The 18,307-nt window shown below is 42.7% G+C and overlaps 8 protein-coding genes across 8 annotated transcripts; 5 read left to right on the plus strand and 3 right to left on the minus strand.

The window, feature by feature from the left end:
* The first annotated feature begins 71 nt into the window (after positions 1-71).
* On the plus strand, positions 72-1,582 carry LOC115760200 (nucleoporin-like protein amo1). Its single transcript, XM_030701433.1, has 2 exons — positions 72-370; positions 430-1,582. Exons 1-2 carry the CDS (start codon positions 294-296, stop codon positions 1,550-1,552), a joined length of 1,200 nt encoding a protein of 399 aa, XP_030557293.1. The 5' UTR covers positions 72-293; the 3' UTR covers positions 1,553-1,582.
* Positions 1,583-1,590: 8 nt separating this feature from the next.
* LOC115760201 (transcriptional adapter 1-like) lies at positions 1,591-2,714 on the minus strand. Its single transcript, XM_030701434.1, has 2 exons — positions 1,816-2,714; positions 1,591-1,753 (listed from the first exon to the last, which is right to left on the minus strand). The coding sequence occupies exons 1-2, from the start codon at positions 2,643-2,645 to the stop codon at positions 1,627-1,629; spliced, it is 957 nt and encodes a 318-aa protein (XP_030557294.1). The 5' UTR covers positions 2,646-2,714; the 3' UTR covers positions 1,591-1,626.
* A 42-nt stretch (positions 2,715-2,756) lies between these two features.
* LOC115760204 lies at positions 2,757-3,223 on the plus strand. Its single transcript, XM_030701438.1, has 2 exons — positions 2,757-2,848; positions 2,905-3,223. The coding sequence occupies exons 1-2, from the start codon at positions 2,843-2,845 to the stop codon at positions 3,145-3,147; spliced, it is 249 nt and encodes an 82-aa protein (XP_030557298.1). The 5' UTR covers positions 2,757-2,842; the 3' UTR covers positions 3,148-3,223.
* LOC115760203 (mitochondrial cardiolipin hydrolase) lies at positions 3,213-4,085 on the minus strand. Its single transcript, XM_030701437.1, has 2 exons — positions 4,004-4,085; positions 3,213-3,946 (listed from the first exon to the last, which is right to left on the minus strand). Coding segments are annotated over exons 1-2 (714 nt in total). The 5' UTR covers positions 4,005-4,085; the 3' UTR covers positions 3,213-3,233.
* Positions 4,086-4,267: 182 nt separating this feature from the next.
* Positions 4,268-5,231, plus strand: LOC115760202 (augmin complex subunit dgt2). Its single transcript, XM_030701435.1, has 2 exons — positions 4,268-4,650; positions 4,711-5,231. The coding sequence occupies exons 1-2, from the start codon at positions 4,425-4,427 to the stop codon at positions 5,202-5,204; spliced, it is 720 nt and encodes a 239-aa protein (XP_030557295.1). The 5' UTR covers positions 4,268-4,424; the 3' UTR covers positions 5,205-5,231.
* A 103-nt stretch (positions 5,232-5,334) lies between these two features.
* Positions 5,335-6,978, plus strand: LOC115760199 (polycomb protein esc). The gene is made up of 3 exons (XM_030701431.1): positions 5,335-5,626; positions 5,689-5,884; positions 5,943-6,978. Exons 1-3 carry the CDS (start codon positions 5,355-5,357, stop codon positions 6,837-6,839), a joined length of 1,365 nt encoding a protein of 454 aa, XP_030557291.1. The 5' UTR covers positions 5,335-5,354; the 3' UTR covers positions 6,840-6,978.
* Positions 6,979-7,293: 315 nt separating this feature from the next.
* On the plus strand, positions 7,294-11,069 carry LOC115760196 (U4/U6.U5 tri-snRNP-associated protein 1). Its single transcript, XM_030701426.1, has 6 exons — positions 7,294-7,631; positions 7,969-8,903; positions 8,976-9,523; positions 9,592-10,365; positions 10,424-10,649; positions 10,712-11,069. Exons 1-6 carry the CDS (start codon positions 7,385-7,387, stop codon positions 10,865-10,867), a joined length of 2,886 nt encoding a protein of 961 aa, XP_030557286.1. The 5' UTR covers positions 7,294-7,384; the 3' UTR covers positions 10,868-11,069.
* Positions 11,070-11,479: 410 nt separating this feature from the next.
* Positions 11,480-14,302, minus strand: LOC115760197 (protein-glucosylgalactosylhydroxylysine glucosidase). The gene is made up of 6 exons (XM_030701428.1): positions 14,180-14,302; positions 13,603-13,970; positions 12,744-13,431; positions 12,165-12,683; positions 11,623-12,113; positions 11,480-11,562 (listed from the first exon to the last, which is right to left on the minus strand). The coding sequence occupies exons 1-6, from the start codon at positions 14,266-14,268 to the stop codon at positions 11,498-11,500; spliced, it is 2,220 nt and encodes a 739-aa protein (XP_030557288.1). The 5' UTR covers positions 14,269-14,302; the 3' UTR covers positions 11,480-11,497.
* Positions 14,303-18,307: the final 4,005 nt, after the last annotated feature.

The raw sequence follows: 18,307 nt of genomic DNA on the forward strand, positions 1-18,307 counted from the left end.
GACAAAATATTCGACAGTCGATGTGACAACAATTGACAGACATTGACTTTGTCAGTGACAAAATATTAAACAGTTTACATTTGAAGTGTCATGTAAAAGCTTTTCAAAAATGTATCAGTAACTTGAAGCCCACTGCAAGTAAAATTCATATACATAAGCTGAGCAGACCAGAAAAATTGCGGCAAGTTGGCAGCTTTGTTTTGCAAACACAATCAGCTGTTTCAACAACGCTCAAACGATTGCGCTAACAGATGCGAATAGATTTTTGTTTATATTTTTATTAGACGATTACAATGGGTGTGTGCCGTTTTTTTCAACAAGGCTCCTGCCGTTTTGGTACAAAATGCCACAACGAACATTTTGATGTTAAGTAAGTACAGCCATAGAGGCCACACGACTCGAATCTCATGTTCACATTCTCGTTTCTAGACAATACCTTAAAACAGACATAGAATCCTGCATAAATGGTAAAATGTGGCCTTTTTCTGTATATGGACCGTTTAAGGACAAACCCAACATACCCAACTTCATAGAAGATCAGTCCTTCGAGGAGGTGAGGTACCAAGCGTACGAAAGCCGCCGACAGAATTGCTTCGAGCAATTTCATCAGCAGTTCACCAAGGAGGTGCTTGATACAACGAATAAAATGAAGGTCATGCTGCAGGCAACACCCCAAATAATCGATGTCATGATCAAGCTATATGAAAGCCCGGAAGGCAACCAGCCAGCGGCCAATAATAATAGCAATCCGTTTGGTTTTGTCGGCAACAATGCAGCACAAACCAGCTCCATTTTCAGCAAGCCCGCTTTGGGCGCTAGTAGTGCCAACATTTTTGGTGGCGCTGCTGCTGCGCCAAGCTTCGCGTCTGGTGGCAATTCTATCTTTGGAGGTGCCTCCGCCAGCAACACTGCTGGCACTAGCATTTTTGCGGCTGCTCCAAGTACACAAAACATATTTGCCCAACAACAACAGCAGCAGCCAGGCCCGTTCGTGCAGCAACAGGCGCTGGGACAGACGCAGCCCTCAATATTTGGACAAGCGCAGCCGCAACAGCAGCAACAACAGAATCCGTTTGGACAGGCACAAGCGCCAGCAGCTTTCTCTGGTGGCAGCAGTAGCGTTTTTGCCCAAGCGCAGCCGGCAAATGCATCGCCCTTCGGGCAAGCTGTCACCTTTGCGCCGCAGCAGCTGCAGCCATCTCAACCTCAGCCTGGCGGCATCTTTGGTCAGAGCGCAGCTGTTGCGGCGCCAAATACAGGCAATATTTTCGCACAAGCGGCTGCGCAGGCGCCAAGTGGGTTTTTCGGTCAACCGCCGGCTGGCTTTCAGCAGCCGCAGCAACAACAACAAATGCAATCGGAAGCACCACAACAGCTCCATGCATTACAGCAGCAGCAGCAGCAGCAGCAACAACCTTCGCAACCCGACAATAGCTCATCTATATACAGTCGCATGGAGGATCTTACACCGGAGGAGATTGCGGCCTTTAAAGCGGATCAATTTGCGCCTGGACAGGTGCCCTTTAAGCCACCACCAAGAGAGCTTTGTTAAATTTAAATGGACTTGCAACCGTTTTTTCTTTTTTCAAATTTGTTATTAAAGAATAAAAAAAGATTTGTAATATACTAGTGCATCATCATGTTTAATCGTTCCATGTTGATAGAGTAGACAGCATGGGATCCAATGAGGTTTCGATCGCGAAAAGCGCGTTGGCAATCCTTAAGTGTGATCACAGTACGTTCGCAGGGCAAACTGTTGGAATATATGGACAAAATGTTAAGATCTGTCAAATTAATTTGTGGGCAGTTGCTTACACTTGCTCGCAGGCCGAGAGAAAGACAATGTCATCATTTTGTCGCCTCATAAAGTTTGCTGTGTTCAGCTCCTTGTCGTGTTCCAGAGGCGTATCGTCCACCTTTTGACGGGTCACTGTGTTGCGCAGCGAAGGATCCCGCAGTTGGGCGCCGACGTCATAGAAGAAATTGCCCTCGCCGCTGGTTTTATAATGTTTACGTTTTTTTATGATTGCTGCTAGTAAATCCTTGAGCAGCACTTGTACAGCCATGGCCACATAATCAGCCACGCTGTCTTCCACGGAGATCAGGCCGATTTCCCAGGCGCCGATCAGGAAGCGGCCCATAATGAAACCAGCGTCGGGCAAAAACAATTCTTGTGCGCAGTAGCGTTGTGTGGGAAGCTGTTGTTGTTGCAGTCCCTGATCGCCAGCTAATGTGGGCGGGCGTATCACCTGCATGTTGTCCTCCTTAACGAACTCCAATACATCGCACAGCTCAAAATTAATGCGATCGGCAAAGGTGCGTGAGCTGCGTTTGCGTTTTCGGCTGCTGCTACTTCCGGCGCCGCTGCCGCTTCTGCTTCCGGTGGGGCAAGTGGGCTGTAGTGTAGCAATGGTTTCTGGCTCCGCAAAAGCATCTATTTTATTGAGCAGCGCCAAGAGAAACTGATTGTGCAAATGCAGCTTGTCTGGCGTCATGATTTTGCGGGATTCGCAATCAAATTCTTCTTTGGTCCAACGGTTGCGAAACCAGTTTTTCATATTTGCCCTATAGCGCTCCCAGTTGTCACCAAGGGCCATAGCTAGTGCCTCCTTAGTCACAAGCACCTTATCCGTGAGCGCATTCATTTCAAAAGTATAAATGACAACGAACACAAATCTTTTGTATTTTTTTTTTCTTCTGTTTATTTTTGTACACGACTATCGCTAAGGCAATCAAATGTCATTTATCGATTATTTTACAAGAAAAAAGTATGGCCACCTTAATTGAGCGGCATACCATATTTACCAGCTGATTACCATACTGGCCATAGAATACAACAATAATGGAAGTAAGTAAATTAAATAAAAATTTGAAAATTAATACTAATAGTAACTCTACTTTTAGAAATTGAAGAAGTCAAAGACGCTCAAGAAATCAAAGGAAACAGCTCTGGTAGTGAAACTAATTAAAACTCAACGCAAACAGAAAGAAGTGAACCGCGTGTTGAAACTCAAGCATGAGATTTTACTGAAATCGGAAGTTTCCTATCTAGAATATATTGAGATGCGCTCGGAGCTCGAGAGACTGAATACTTTGAAAGAGACATTTACGCGCCGCCTTGAAAAATTAAAACAACTGGCAAAATAGTTGATAGTATTATCAATGCGTTTTCATTTAAGCTTAAACAGTAATTATATTGACAAAATCAAGTGTATATGAAATGAATAAAGAAACTATTTGATGCACGCTTTGACGTTACATGAAGAATATTCAAAGGATTTCCACATTCTGTCGAATTCAGCTTGAAATTGTCCAGTCATTTGCCTGTCCGAGGTAATCACGCAATTCTCACAGTTTCCATTAAAGCCTTGCAATGTCCAGTTGCTCGAGCCATAAACCACGACACTTTGGCAGGCACGTGGTTTCGATTTCCGATCTCTTAGCCACAGATCATCCACGCGTGCCCCTCCATCGATCACCATGAACTTGTGATGCATCATGGCCGTTGTTCGTGGCATGCGTACCTCAACGCCCAATCTGTTCAGACTTGAAACCTTCGAGCCGCTTGAACAGATCATCTCGTGGTCACTGATCACGCGAATTGTGACTCCACGGCGCAGCGCACGCTTGAGGGCTTCAAAGAGCTCTATTATGGTAAATGTATAGATTGCAATATCGATGCAATACTGCGCCTGATCAATTTGATGGACAATGCTCTGAATGTGGCTCTTTGTGCAGTATTTGTTGCGACACTTAAATGGCGCTTTTTGGGAATGCTTTGCGGCACATGAGCCGCTCAGCTCATTAAATATGAGAATGTTCAGGACTTCCTTCTCCGATTTTCTGCTGCGCACATATTTTATTGTCGCGTAAATTAACCGGGAGACAACCACAGTAGCGGCAGCTATTGTGATTGCGGCCCATTTGTTGTTGAACCAAACGTACACTGAAAAGATATATATTATAATCGTACCCTCTTTTCTTTTTTAATTTCAATACAAACTTTTTACCAACAGTTTTCCTAATTGCGCTCAACTAGGGAAACGACTCTGTACGATTAATGATATTGTAGAGGTTAATCCGTTATTGAATGTGGTCTATCGAGAAAGAAAGTTTAATTAAATAAGGGAGCAGTTTACAATTTTCGATTTTCTAATACATAATCAATTATATAAGTATTCAAACGGAATTGTTGATATTGTAGCGCAACTTATGCATTTTTTTATGTTATTGGGTTTGAAATTACATTCAGTATTCCCGCATTGTTATCGATATCAATGTTTCTGTTATCCTAACTCGAAACAGCGACTCTCTAGAATAAGGCAGAGTTGCAACATTTTTCAGCACTGGCAGCAATTCCTGCAAACCGTGCTCAGCACTGCTGCGTTTAAAACAAAGAATTACAATTTTATATATTGTTCATAATGGAAATGGATGATAAATCCAACACAATACTAAGCACTGAGACGCAAGAGCTGCTGGAGGCGCGTGACGTTGAGCTGAAAAAAGTTTTAAAGCTAAAGTTGATATTAAATGAAATTCGCTGCTTAAACCTTGGATCTGAGGAGAGCCCAGAAATCAAACGTGCTCTCAAATTAGTGTCGGTAGCCGATTATGTGCGCCTGGGCGATGATCAGGGACATTTGCTCGGTAAGCACAAAGTAATTGTATATGCGGTCTGATCTGCATTGACGCCTGCCACATTTGTAGACTTGCAGGAATGCAGTAGATGCCCCCCGCTGAGTTATACTGACAGCAAGGTCGTGCGCACACATCTGGCCGCCAATCTCCGAGCAACCCTCACGCCGATTGCAGAAATGGGCGATAGGATACGTAGAGAACTGCCATATGCATTGAGAAAAGATGAAGACGTTGAATTGACACCAGGACAGCACGAGATAATTGGTTTGCAAAAAGAACAGCGTGCTTGCTTGGAAAAACTAGCGCAAATGTCCAGTCACAAGTGCGCACTGATGATGAAGGCTGCCGAATTGAAGACGGGTCCACATCTGGGCAATGAGCTGAAGGTGCAGCAAGCGCACGCGCAGTTGCTGCATACAAAGGCGGACTTGCTACGCATCTACTTTATTAATGAGATTTTCTCGCGTACAGATCATAGTTTGAAAGCTTATAAGGAAGTCGACAAGTATCTTGATGAATTGCTGAGTGCCAATCGCACGCTAACAGAGACTGTACGTCGTTAGAATTTAGTTTGTAAATAAGAAAACGAAATATAACATATTGCTTTATTAGCGTGGTATTTTATTTAAATTCGCGAATCTGGTATTTTCGTAACCAGGTGGCAGCTCTGCCACAGCACAGAAAAAAGTAAACAAGACAAAAGTCGCGCAATTATGGAAAATAGTTCTAGCGAAAGCAAAGAGGAACAATCGCTAAATGGCGATGCCTTAACAGACGAGGCAACGCCGCAAATAGCCAATACGGTTTCGCTTGCCGGCACCGGTGTCGATATTGAGGACACACTCTCGGTCGATTCTGCCAGCGTCTTTAGCACAACAACAACAACAACGCGCAGCAAGAGCAAGTCGCCAAATACGCGAAAGCTGAAAAGGCTGTGCCGGCGTATGAAGGTGCCTAAAATGGTGCAGCCTCTGTACAAATATAGGTGCGCTATGCAGAAACTACACGAAATGAACCCTTTTAGATGTTCGGATAAATTCTTTCCAGCTATCACATCCGCGAGGACCACAATCATCAAATCTTTGGCGTGCAATTCAATCCTTATCTGGATAGAAGCCAATCCGTGTTTGCAACTGTTGGCAAAGATCGCGTGTCTATCTACGAATGCGTCAAGAACAATATAGAAGCTGTGTCCGAAGACAGTGACAGCATACGATTGCTGCAGGTCTACGCAGATCCGGATGTGAGTCAATGCATCTTGGGTGAACAATTACATATTAATCAATTGTTGTAACTTTCAGACTGATGAAAGTTTTTACACTTGTGCTTGGTCGTATGATTCAACTACCGGAGACCCGGTACTGGCTGCAGCTGGTTATCGTGGCGTCATACGAATTTTTAACATAATCAAACACCAGTGCTCAAAGAATTACATTGGCCACGGACATGCCATAAACGAGCTGAAGTTCCATCCGGTGCTGCCGCAGCTGCTGCTCTCCGGCAGCAAGGATCACTCGCTGCGCTTGTGGAATATACAGACAGATGTTTGCGTAGCAGTGTTTGGCGGCGTTGAGGGTCATCGTGACGAGGTGCTATCAATAGACTTTGATTTACGCGGTGATCGCATCATGTCCAGCGGAATGGATCATTCACTCAAGCTCTGGCGCCTTAATAAGCCCGCCATTAAGGAGGCTATTGAACTGAGTTCAAGTTTTAATGCCAGCAAAAATACGGCGCCGTTTCCCACAATCAAGGAGCATTTCCCTGACTTCTCCACTCGCGACATTCATCGCAACTATGTTGATTGCGTCCAATGGTTCGGCGACTTTGTCTTTTCCAAGTCGTGCGAGAATTCAATTGTGTGCTGGAAACCAGGCAAGCTGTTCGCACAGCGGCACGAGATCAAGCCACAGGACTCAACAACTGTTCTCCATCACTTTGACTACAAAATGTGCGAGATTTGGTTTGTGCGTTTCGCCTTTAATGCCTGGCAAAAAGTGCTGGCACTTGGCAATCAGCTGGGCACGACATTTGTCTGGGAGCTGGACTCCAATGATCCAAATTTGACGAAATGCAGCCAACTAATGCATCCCAAATGCGTATCCACCATAAGGCAAACTTCCTTTTCCAAGGATGGATCCATTCTAATATGCGTGTGCGATGACAGTACCGTTTGGCGCTGGGACCGCATTAATTAAGATTCTTATATAAAAATCCTTAGATTTAGATATACATATTTATGCAAAGCCGGACAAAATATAAGTTATCCTGTTTCAAACAAGCTAGTGCTTAAGCAGCATAAACATAATTAATCGTCATCTTTATTTAACGATTTATAAAATATAAAATAACACCAAACATTTATTTAGTTCATAAAAACGATTTTGACTGGGCATAGACGATATAAACTTTCGACAAATTTTTATAGTTTTGAATAATCGTATCAAGCGTTAAAAATATTTAATATTTTTTATGTTAAGCAATCAATTGAACATATATGTATTTATATAGTAATTCAAAATGACCGCCAAAAATGTTGCCAGACGTCCCGATTATATATACTCGATAAAATGTAGAGCTCAGTCGATAGACTACAATGAATAAACGAAGTCGGGTGGCAGCATTGTGCGCACAACACTGAGATGTACAGTGTTGAAAAAGTTGTGAGGCAAAACAATAAAGAAGATACCGAAAACGTTTATAAATTTCTAAAGTTGAGAAAAGTTTCCAAATATTGTTAAAAATGGGTTCTTCGTCTGGAAAGAAACACAAGAAGGACAAAAAACATAGTCATCGCTCCCGCTCACATGAACGGCAACACCGCGGACCGGATGAGGAGGTTACTCTGGATCTCACAGACGACTCGACGTCGACGCGACACAAACACCACAAGCACAAGAAACACAAGGAACATCGCCATAAGCACCACAAGCAAAAGGAGCGAGAGCGACCCAGCGAGGTCATATCTCTCGAGGAGTCGGACTCGGACAGTAAGTGACGCACTGTCCCCAGTCGGCTGTGCAGCCCAACTTAAAGGGTAATTGCGCACTTGGCGAGCACTATTTAAACATGAAAAGCGATATTTATTGGGTTAATTCTATATGCTCTATGCCACGCAATTACCCTGGAGCTGCACTTTTCAAGACTTGAACTCACTAAAGATTTGTTGTTCTTTTCTTCTCTTTATTTGTTGTTTTCAGGTCGACAGACTGTGAGTGTGAGAAAAGAGCGAAGCAAAACAGCCAACAATTTTAATTACAAGCTTGCTATTGAGCAGAAGAAGCGTATATTTGGAAGCTTTATTAAGTTTAAACCTTCTTGTTGCAGGTTCCGACTGCGTGGAGGTGCCGATCGAACAAGTTGCCAGGGCGAAGGTACGTGAACCGTCAGCGAGGGAACGAGATCCGCCAACTCGGGAAAGAGAACCATTGGCACGGGAGCGTGAGCCACTTGTACGAGAGCGGGAACAACATGCTCGAGAACGGGAGCCACCTGCTCGGGAGCGGGAGCCACCTGCTCGGGAGCGTGAGCCACCAGTTCGAGAACGTGATCATGAAATAACAGCCCCACCACCACCACAAATATCGAAGCATGTGGATTATGAGCGCGAGCGACGACGAGAGCGTGAAAACGAACGTGAACGCGAATCACGTAGACGAGGAGTGAAAGATCGTGAACGTGGCCGAGGAAGTTCCCGGTCACAATCACCTACAGCCAGCCACCAACCACATCGGCAACGTTCGCACTCGCCAAAAGCAGACAATATCGCCAGCCGTAAACGTGGCAATAGGGAGCGAGAGCCAGGACGTGAACGGGAGCGCGAACGTGCTCGCTCACGAAGCCACTCGCCCATACCGGAAAGCGGTGCTGGTGATGTACTCTCCATTGCAGAGACAAACAAATTGCGTGCTAAGCTTGGCTTGAAGCCACTTGAAGTGGAAACTGGTCCAAGCAAATCAGCGCCATCCGCCAGCAGTAGCAGTCAACCGGAAAACAAAAGGTCTGCCACCGATAAGGATCTCTCTTCGTACAAGGATGAATGGGGCGAGTTCTTGCATAAGCCAGCAGATAATATAAAAGAAAAAAAGGAGGCCGAAAAACTACGCGAAAAGCTTAAGCAACGCAAAGAGAAGCGTTTCCTCGAAGAACGCTTGGCACGCATTCGCACGCTTGGCGAATCTGATGAGGAAACAGACAATGTCTCCAAGTGGGTGGATCGCAACAAGCGTGTTGTTAATCAGCGTGAAGAGGCGCTGCGCAAAGTAAGTATATTTCAAAGACTTCCAGAAACCAAGTAAATGAAATGAACTAATTTTGTTTCTTCGCTGGTGCAGGCCAAAGAGTTGGAGGAACTTGATGAGGCGTTTGGTGTTACCGATATAATAGAACAGGAAAAGCAAAAGGCTCGTCAATTGGCCTATGGTGATCGCAATTTGAAGGGCTTACGTGTTGAGCACGACGTGGATGACTTTGGTGAGGGCCGAACAGTTATTCTGACGCTCAAAGATCAGGACGTACTCAACGAGGAGGAGGGTGACACTTTGGTCAATGTCAATATGATTGATGATGAACGCTACAAGAAAAATGTGGCTAACAAAAAGCTCAATCCGCTAAGCTATGGCTATAATGTCTATGAAGAGCAATACGATGAGCTTGGAAATCCAATTGAGCGTGCCATACTCGAGAAATACGATGAGGATATCGAGGGGCAGCCCCAAAAGCGAAAAAACTTTTTGATTGGCGAAAACATGGAGGAGGAACGTGAGCATAAGCGCAAGCTATTAGAAATTAAGACCAAATTAGCTGGTAAACGTTTGGAAACGTTGCAGGATACGAATATAAAATTAGCATCAGATACTTTCAGTGTCGAGGAGCTGGCGACGTAAGTTTTGTATATGATCCATTAGATTATGCTTTTACCAATTAATTTTTTTATTCTTGTTCCTGTAGCTTTAAAAAGCCAAAGAAAAAAATTAAGAAACTGCGCCAGAAGCTAAAAGCCGAGGATTTGGAACCAATTGCGGAGTTGTCGGGCTCTTCAAATCTAGGCAGCCGTCAAAGAAGCTACCGCGAAGCCGACGATAATGTAAATATGACAGATGAGTCGAAGCCACAAATCAAGCTGGAACATGATGATGATGATGATTTGGAGCGCGTACTGTCTAAGGCTCGCAAACTTAAGCAAAAGGAAAACATTATCAAGAAACATTTGCCCATCGATGTGACATCCATTACGCACAACGTTAAACCTGAGCCGGTGGATGATGCTACCGACGCTGGCGGCGTGCTGCTTAGCAGCGCCGATGGTAATATTGTGCTCAACGCCACTGCAGAGTTCTGTCGCACGCTGGGCGATATACCCACCTATGGCATGGCTGGAAATCGCAATGAGGACTCCAATGACATGATGGACTTTGACAGGGCAGAGGCGTTGGATGAACATATGGATACCAATCAGGAGGAGCCAACCTTAAGTCATGGCACATGGAATTCGGTTAATCCTGATGAAGTTATGCAGCCCGCTGATTTGGATAATTTGGGCGATGATGTCGAGGAGAGAGCTATATTAGATGAGGAGCCCGACGTGGGCGCTGGCGTGGCAAATGCACTGCGCTTGGCCCTATCCAAAGGTTATTTGGAAAAGGAGGAGAAAAATCGACCGAGTAATACAAAAATGGCGCATCTACAGGCAAAGAACTATTCCATTGAGGACAAAGCTGCTGGGTAAGTAAATAAAATGTAGAGCCAAATAATTTTTTTAATAAACAATTTCTATACTTAGTGAGGATGACAAAATCGGACGTCGCGATCGTTTCCACGCTGGTCCCATTATGGAATTTAAGGACAAAGAAACATTCAAGCCCAATGTCAAACTTGATTATATTGATGATAATGGTCGAATCCTGAACCTTAAAGAGGCTTTCCGTTATCTGTCGCACAAGTTCCATGGCAAGGGACCTGGAAAAAACAAGATTGAGAAGCGTCTCAAGAAAATGGAGCAGGATGGCGTAAGTTTTCCCTGTTGATATCATTTGAAAATTGAAATGTTTTACATATGCATCTTTTGCAGCTAATGAAAACAATGAGCTCCACGGACACGCCACTTTGCACATTAACAATGCTTCAGCAGAAGCAAAAGGAAACCAAAACACCATATGTGGTGCTTAGTGGTAGCAACAAAACTACCGCTGGCGTTAGTGGCGCCTCAATATCCAAGTTTAAGTAAAGAGTTGGGATACAGCCCAGAAATGTTTACAACCAAATGCAATAGTAACTTCCAAAATCACAATTTAAAAGCTTATTGTAGTTCATATACATATAAGTTTAGAGTTCAGAACCATACAAAACGCTAATATGCAACTCAACTTCATATTTATTGATAATAAACTAACCTTGTTCTCAAACGAAAAGAAAGAACAGCCATAAAAGTACTTTTGTTTCATTTCAGGAAGTTTCAAATTAAGAACAAAAAAGGTCCCGGTTTTCAAGAAAGGTTTTCTATAAAGAAAACAGGCGGTTTGAAAATTTAAACAAATATTACCTGAACAAAGATCGTAGAGTATTTGCCCTAAGATGAAAGTAGAGAGAACCACAATGTCCGTCCGTCCGGCTTTGAGTCAAACATCCAGGATCAACGGAATTGAATTTGTGTTTTGATATGTTATTTTGGTTCTGGCCAGGGCTGATCAGTTTAACCAGCTTGGGTCTTGCCGGTTGGAAATAGAGTTCTATAAAAATATTGTTAAGCATTTAAGTATAGTGCACATCTGATATATATCTGCACATGGGTTCCATTCTAGTTTATTCTGCTTGTGATTTATTTTAAGCAATTATCAGTATAAAATGTTCCCCTGTATTATTTTCTTGTGCCTGAGTTCAACACGTTAATGTACATCGTCGGATCGCCCCTATTAAGTGTCACTAAAGCGAAAGGTGAAAGATTTAAATCGATCCAAGCTCAAGTTAATTCAATAGGCATACCATTAAAGTTGTTGCCCAAGAGTCGCCGTTGCCTGCCCTGGATTAGTTCAAAGACCTGATCCACCGGAGATGTGCAAATCATATTGGAGCTGTTGTATTGAAAATTCCAACTGCATTTGCCCTGCGCAAATCGAATGTATTTGACCAGCACTTGGTCCACTTGGGGAGGGACGTTAGGAAGGGTAAGCTGCATTTGTGATGTGTCAGCCACACGGGCAAAGTTGAGTCCACCATAGCCAAAGATGAGGGCTTGCAAAAAGCCGCCAATGCCAGTTAGGAAATTGGCGGAGCCTTTATATCCAATGGGCACCTCGCTCCAAACCTTGAACTCGTTGTGCACATAGCTCTGGTAACCACGGGCAAAGAAATCGTGGGCGCGCCCATCCTCCGTGGTGGATAGATAATTGGCAGCAAACATGGACCAGGTCATAGCCGGTCCATTGGTACGTGTAACCTTCGCGTAATAGTGCAAATCATTCAAATGCGTTGAACTGGAGAGATTTGAGACATGGTGGATGCAAGATAACTATATGGATACCCACCTGGTATCGAATTGCAGCGGATATCCAAGTAGTATTGTGTCCGCCTGCTTGACTGTCTCATTCAACTTGTAGCCCAAATGCTGCGGATGGTAGTCTAGATCTTCATCGCGTAGAATAACCAGGTTGTCTCTGAGGTTGCGCCAATTCTCGATAAGATACGTGCTGCTGTTGCCGCACCTGCCGCCGGTCCATATGGCAAAATCCAATGCTATTTTGGCAACCGCATTGGTGTACACATTGTCATCGACGCTGCCATGATCCTCGTCCGGTCCCATGACATTCAAAAAGTGACAGGTTTTTGGTGCCTGCGTACACGTCGACCGACTGTCCAGAAACTCGGCCACCTCAGCGGCTATGAACCAAGCCTGCTCACATAACCATGTGTAATTATTGGACTGGGCGAAAAACTTTTGCAGTGCAAAGGATATATCTGGAGAAATGTGTATTTCCTGTTGAGCTATCTCTGGACAACAAGGATTGATGACTTCCGTGCCAGTGTAGGCGCTCTCCCAGGGAAATCTAACAAAGGAAATTTCGAGAAATAAAAATACGACTTTTGTTTGTTTAAAGCGAACCTACCTGGCGCCTTTGTTGCCCATCATTTGAGCGTTGTATCTGGCGCCTTCCAGATGATTATAGCGATAGCCGAGCAGCTGTTTGGCATATTCAAAGCCAAACTGTGTGATCACAGGAAGCATCCAAATCTCCGTGTCCCAAAAGTTATGACCCTCATAGTCCGCCTCCAAGTTGCCGCGCGCCAGGCCCGTGGGACTCAGCCCAAAGTAGGGCTCATTCACCTGGTTGCTGCTTAACGTTGGCAAAGAGCTGGCCAAATAGAAAATGCCCGCATTTACAATGCGCGATAGTTCCAAAGCATTGCCAGTTAGTTCAATAGAGAACTGTTTTTCCCAAAAATCAGTCCAGACTTGAATATGGCTTTGCATTAAAGTACCAGGACTTAGCTGAAGCGCATCCTGCAGCTCTTTGAGAGCCACACTTTGCTGGCGATCAATCGAAATGATGACACGATGCTGCAGCTCTCTCTGCCCGGTGGGCCAATCCAGTTTAAGAGGCTGTTCCATTGCCTCGCTGAACAGAACATATATTTCATGAGGGTGCGGCTGAAATTGCTTATGCTCCAACACTTTGGTGCGTCCGCGCATAAGGCGATAATCTCCAGCAGCATTGCTGCCATTGCTGAGCACCTCGAAGTCAAAGTCGCTGCTGGCGTTGCCCGGCTGTTGGGTCAGCTTCAGATACTGCGGCTCTGGGTACAATGATTCAGGTACAGAAAATATATAAATATTAAACCTATTTATGAAACTTGACACAATACATACAAACTTTTTACCAAGACAGTATTTCGAGATTTACTCTTATTTGCAACTTTTAATAACTAAGATTAAAAGTTGCAAATACATTTTTTTTTCGTTCTCACCGAGGTTTAATGGAACTGTTGGATGCCTGAAGGCTAACAGTTCATAGACCAGGGCCCGATTATAATACCTATGTGGATAGGTTCGTTGTTCCAGAGTTAGGCCCATGGATACAAAACTTCTGCTGTGTCGAAAGAAGCCGCCGCGCAGGTCCATCTCATAGCTAATGTCAGTAGCCTCATTGTTTATCTGGCAGCTAAGTCGATCACATAATTCGGCAGTTATATTTATCCAATTGGGAATTCGTGCTCTTTTGCTGTTTCCAGCAGCTCCATTGTATACGCCATTCATAAATATAGCATCGCCAAATACCGTATAGCCCAAATGGCCATTTGATAGGCTGGGCATAAAGTTGCGATCTGTCGGCAGGCTGTCGGAAGAAAACTATATATATTCTGAATTGAACTATGGCTAGCTATTTTTACTAAAGTATCCCCCGGAATTGCCCGGTTAGCGTTTTATTTCTCAAACAGAGATTTGAAAACTGATTATGGCTTAGATCAGGTTGTAATACCATACATTGCCTACATATTTGTATCCGGGAGATAATAATTTAATGTAACATGCTTGTACGCATACCTTTGTGTCTTTAGAAGGTAAGTTTCTGGTGTATCAGAGCCGCAGCTCCAGATGAGCCCGAATAACAAAACAAAACACAATTCCATCATATTCGATTTCCACTGATCCAATGTTTTCGAATGCCTAGGTACTACTGAACTGTATTCACAGTCTTGTTGTTTATTGATAAGTCGGGAGCGGAGAGTGCATCGTATTTGTTGTTGCTTCGAATAATTCAATATAGCTCAGCGCTCCCTTATCAGCTTAAATTGCGATCTATACTATAATCTCTTATTGAGGAGAGCTCAAGTCAATATTATAAATGCAATTAAAAGCAGTTCTTACAAAAATTCAGTGAGCAGTTTTGCATATTTAAGAGCTTAAGAGAGAAAGAGACATATAGAGAAAATGTAGATAATTAGAGTAAAGATAAGGTATGATGCCGAGCGAAAGATGTGCTGTAGAATGGAGACAATTATGGGAAATCTTCTAATGGCATCAGTCGCTCAAAGGAAAAGTCATTAAACGGTTAACTGACTATCGCAGCTGGTTTATCTCAGTTCTTGGGCTCTGGGGTGGGCTAGGCACCCAGCGAGCACCTGCGTATTTTATGCCATAACAATTTTAGTTTTCTCTTTCCCATATACACATTTTTTTTTGTACTATGCATAGTTCTTGGCAACAATTCTTTGCAGCTGGGCTAATTATATGGCATTGTTGTTGGCGCTAATTACGTGAGAATCACCACATGCAGCAAAGCTTTGAGGTTTGTGCGAGTAGAAACCATACAGCCGTAGAGAACCATAGAGGCCTCCGTCCGCATGTACTATCTAAAATCAAATACGACAACGCCTCTACCATCTTTGCCCCGACAGCGAAGCGTAACCAATAGAACAGCCAAAGCAAGAGCAACAGGCCCGTAAGCTGCCCGACTAACTAACTATAACCGATATGGGCTCATGATTTGGCCGGCACTTGCGTGCCGAGCAGGGGGTCTGGCAGCACCGGGAACCCTTTTATCTTAACTTGGCTACTATCTCAACCCAATTTTAATGATGTTACGCCGCGATAGGTTTTCTGCTCAAGATCCATAAAGAAATGCTCAGGTGTTCGGGCTATATAGGCACCAGATACAGTCAGATACAGTCGTTGTTGTTGATTGTCTTCTGCCTCTTTGTGGTTGCTTGGCACGGGACTCGAATCTGGCGCAGATCTATGGGGTCTGTGATATACCCTTTGTTTTGCGGCTTTACTGCCACCTTCCCCCACACGTTTTCTCTCTGTCCGATGCGGACTAGCTGTCTCGCTCTGGCAATTTGAAATGCGCATGTATTGTTGGAGTTGTTGTTATATTTGAAGATGCCTATGCAGAGCCTGCCTATCACGATGTCGTAGCTCGCCGAAGCGTAACTGAAATATTAAAACAATTTTTTTTTGCTTTTCTTGTTGTTGTTGTCTATTCGTCGGCCATTTTGCTGGCGGTTTTGCCGTCAGATTTTGGTTTTTTTTTTTTTGCAGTGCTTTGTATTTTTTTTTTTTTCAACCTGTTGCTCAAAAAGTCGCGTTGAGAAATTTAGGCAACGGAGCGTGGCCAATGAGTTTCCGCTTTTGAGGCACTGGGCATAGGCTTAGTCGTCATCGCCGCACCACGCAACACCACTAAGGCCAACAAGCCTGCAACAATCATTTTACCAATGCTCACAGCAATATGCATAGATGCGAGGGCCGCAACGCATAGTTGTAATAACAAAAGAATGATTCGTTTTGTACACCGGACTTGACTTTTTTATATTGATAAAAAAAAATATTGGCAAGAATTACGAAAAAATAGAATATTCACTTTTTTAACTCAATTAGAACTTAATTTTTGATAGATATTTCCGATAGCAGCTATTTGATATAGTAGTTCGATCCGCCTGACTCCAACATTTATACTGTATGAAGCAAGCTGATGTCAAGTTTCATATTAACATCTTTAAGGCTAAACGACTAGTTGAATACGTTAAGTGAAAAATCTGCATTGATTCAACATACAAAACAAATTATTACATTTTAATCTAGATTGCATTGCAAGTCTGTTGTAAGAAATCGTTTCCGATTTCCAAACGTAAAGTTCTTATTAATTGCAACAATAGGGAAAGTACAACAAAAAATTAAATATTATAAGAAACCCAATATTACACGCATATAAAACAAGCTCACTTGTTACAAAAGGACCTCTCTTTCTATGCGTTATATAAAGACACATTAATTATAAATAAGGAATTGCCAAGCATCCTGTATTCTCGTTGAAATGCAAATAAGAAGTCATATGATAGCTTGAAGTTGACGGGCCAAAACTATTTTTGACTTTGTCTTTAAGAAGTCCAGTAGTAGATTAAATTAGAATTCTGTGTTCCCAGCTTTGATACTGAGGCGTATAAAGCTGATAGGCATGGGCGAAATTGTGTGTGTTAAAAAAGATTTTAAATCGATTGCCTTTATACGGACAATCGGGCAGCGAAATAGACATTGTAGAAAATCAATATACTTGACTTAGAAATGCATTCAAATGCATTCGAATACTTGCAAAAATAGGATTAGAAAGTTTCAGTTCAGATTGATAGGATGATGGCGTGTGGACATAGATTTCCAAAGTAAAAGTAAGAATTAAACCTTTACAAGCACCTGGCGCTTATTGTATTTACATTTGAAGCGTAAGAAACTCATTCTGTTAAACAAATTGATTTTGTACACATAAACTGCATAAACAGCCCTCGCATAATAAATGTAGCTCAAGCCTTTGCTTGTGGTCGTTTTTAGCTCTCGGTTTCTGAACGTTTTTGTGCCTAATTTTTGTGTGTACGCCCGAAAATGAAACGCGTGTGAAAAATGTGTTTCTTATATTGTGGAAAGTAAATGGAACAATGTAAAATTTAAAATACATAAAGATATTTATATATATATATATATTATGATATATATAATTGTCTGTCATAAAGTTGGCAGCAATTATATACTTAGTTTTGCGTATTGTCCAACTGTGCTGGGAGCCGCAACTAAACGTATTTTTCGTAATTTGCTTAGATATATACACGTATTTTATTCATTGCTGCAAGATAATTATGATGATTATCTGTAAAAGAGCGTATTTAAATTTTGGTTTTTGTTTCTAAATAGCATTAAGCACTGCAAACTTGCTCTAGTAGTAGCCTGGGAACCAATTTCAAGACCAAAGCAAGATCAAGAGACGGAGCAAGCCCATCAACACCATCCAGCAGCACCGTATTTGCAACTCAATTATGAGCCGAGCCTCGACTCTATCGCCATTTACCCATCTGCATGTACCTGACTGACCTGACCATTCGTGCCATGCAGGTTGATAATTTGCATTATTTTGTGTGCAGTGCACACAGGTGGCTTTACTCAGTCGCCGTTAAACTCACGCATTGGGCGATCGCGTCAATAACACTGTTACGGGTCCGTAATGTTGCAATAAAACACCATTTTATGTTGTATGTCATTGACCTCGTATTATTTAATTATATTATAAATATACTATTTATTATCAAATTCAGTTCCACCATTTCACCATTCCATGTGTGTGACAGGTCTTGAGGTGAGAATCTGGAATCCGTTTCGTTCATTAAACATTAGATCTTTGGAAATGAATTTGAAACCGATCCGATGGTAAAGCAGTAAGTTTTCCGCCAATGAAAAATGAATGAAAAATCGCCGAAACTCGTATTCATTAAGTTTTTATTTGGAAATAAGTTTGAAGCGCATCGGACAGTACTTAAACATTCGCCCAAAACATCTTTAATCCCCATTTTAAAGTAAGTCTTGAAACTTGTTATGTATATACTTGCGCAAGCCAATTTTAGACCTATTTGGCCTATATCTTCCATAGTTCGAAAAGCTAGATTGGTCTAAATATTAATATTTTAAATACGCCCATCCTGCAGGGATTCAAAATCAGCCTCTTTATATATTTTATGGAGTCTGTTGCAATCGACTGCATTATTCATACTTTGTAACCGAAAGCATCACCTTAACAAAATTCATTAGTTGGACCTATAATTTTTGTTCTTGTTTCTTGGTGTTGCAAGCGGAGCCTCGGATAATTTTGCAGCATGTGTGCAACGTCTGTGACCTCTGCGTAGCTGCTTT

The sequence above is a fragment of the Drosophila novamexicana genome, unplaced genomic scaffold (assembly GCF_003285875.2).
Source record: "Drosophila novamexicana strain 15010-1031.04,08,12 unplaced genomic scaffold, DnovRS2.1 tig00000387-arrow-pilon, whole genome shotgun sequence".
In the NCBI taxonomy this organism is placed as follows: domain Eukaryota; kingdom Metazoa; phylum Arthropoda; class Insecta; order Diptera; family Drosophilidae; genus Drosophila; species Drosophila novamexicana.

Excerpts from the sequence above, each read along its gene's own strand:
- LOC115760200 (XM_030701433.1), top strand. The coding sequence starts at position 294 with ATGGGTGTGTGCCGTTTTTTTCAACAAGGCTCCTGCCGTTTTGGTACA. Across the intron at positions 371-429 it reads AACGAACATTTTGATGTTAA|ACAATACCTTAAAACAGACA; the intron begins GTAAGTACAGCC and ends TCTCGTTTCTAG.
- LOC115760201 (XM_030701434.1), bottom strand. The coding sequence starts at position 2,645 with ATGAATGCGCTCACGGATAAGGTGCTTGTGACTAAGGAGGCACTAGCT. Across the intron at positions 1,754-1,815 it reads CTCTCGGCCTGCGAGCAAGT|TTTGCCCTGCGAACGTACTG; the intron begins GTAAGCAACTGC and ends ATATTCCAACAG.
- LOC115760202 (XM_030701435.1), top strand. The coding sequence starts at position 4,425 with ATGGAAATGGATGATAAATCCAACACAATACTAAGCACTGAGACGCAA. Across the intron at positions 4,651-4,710 it reads TGATCAGGGACATTTGCTCG|ACTTGCAGGAATGCAGTAGA; the intron begins GTAAGCACAAAG and ends CCACATTTGTAG.
- LOC115760199 (XM_030701431.1), top strand. The coding sequence starts at position 5,355 with ATGGAAAATAGTTCTAGCGAAAGCAAAGAGGAACAATCGCTAAATGGC. Across the intron at positions 5,627-5,688 it reads CAGCCTCTGTACAAATATAG|CTATCACATCCGCGAGGACC; the intron begins GTGCGCTATGCA and ends AATTCTTTCCAG. Across the intron at positions 5,885-5,942 it reads AGGTCTACGCAGATCCGGAT|ACTGATGAAAGTTTTTACAC; the intron begins GTGAGTCAATGC and ends TGTAACTTTCAG.
- LOC115760196 (XM_030701426.1), top strand. The coding sequence starts at position 7,385 with ATGGGTTCTTCGTCTGGAAAGAAACACAAGAAGGACAAAAAACATAGT. Across the intron at positions 7,632-7,968 it reads CGAGGAGTCGGACTCGGACA|GTTCCGACTGCGTGGAGGTG; the intron begins GTAAGTGACGCA and ends TTCTTGTTGCAG. Across the intron at positions 9,524-9,591 it reads AGTGTCGAGGAGCTGGCGAC|CTTTAAAAAGCCAAAGAAAA; the intron begins GTAAGTTTTGTA and ends TTGTTCCTGTAG.
- LOC115760197 (XM_030701428.1), bottom strand. The coding sequence starts at position 14,268 with ATGATGGAATTGTGTTTTGTTTTGTTATTCGGGCTCATCTGGAGCTGC. Across the intron at positions 12,684-12,743 it reads ATGGGCAACAAAGGCGCCAG|ATTTCCCTGGGAGAGCGCCT; the intron begins GTAGGTTCGCTT and ends TTCCTTTGTTAG. Across the intron at positions 11,563-11,622 it reads CTTGGGCAACAACTTTAATG|TGACACTTAATAGGGGCGAT; the intron begins GTATGCCTATTG and ends CTTTCGCTTTAG.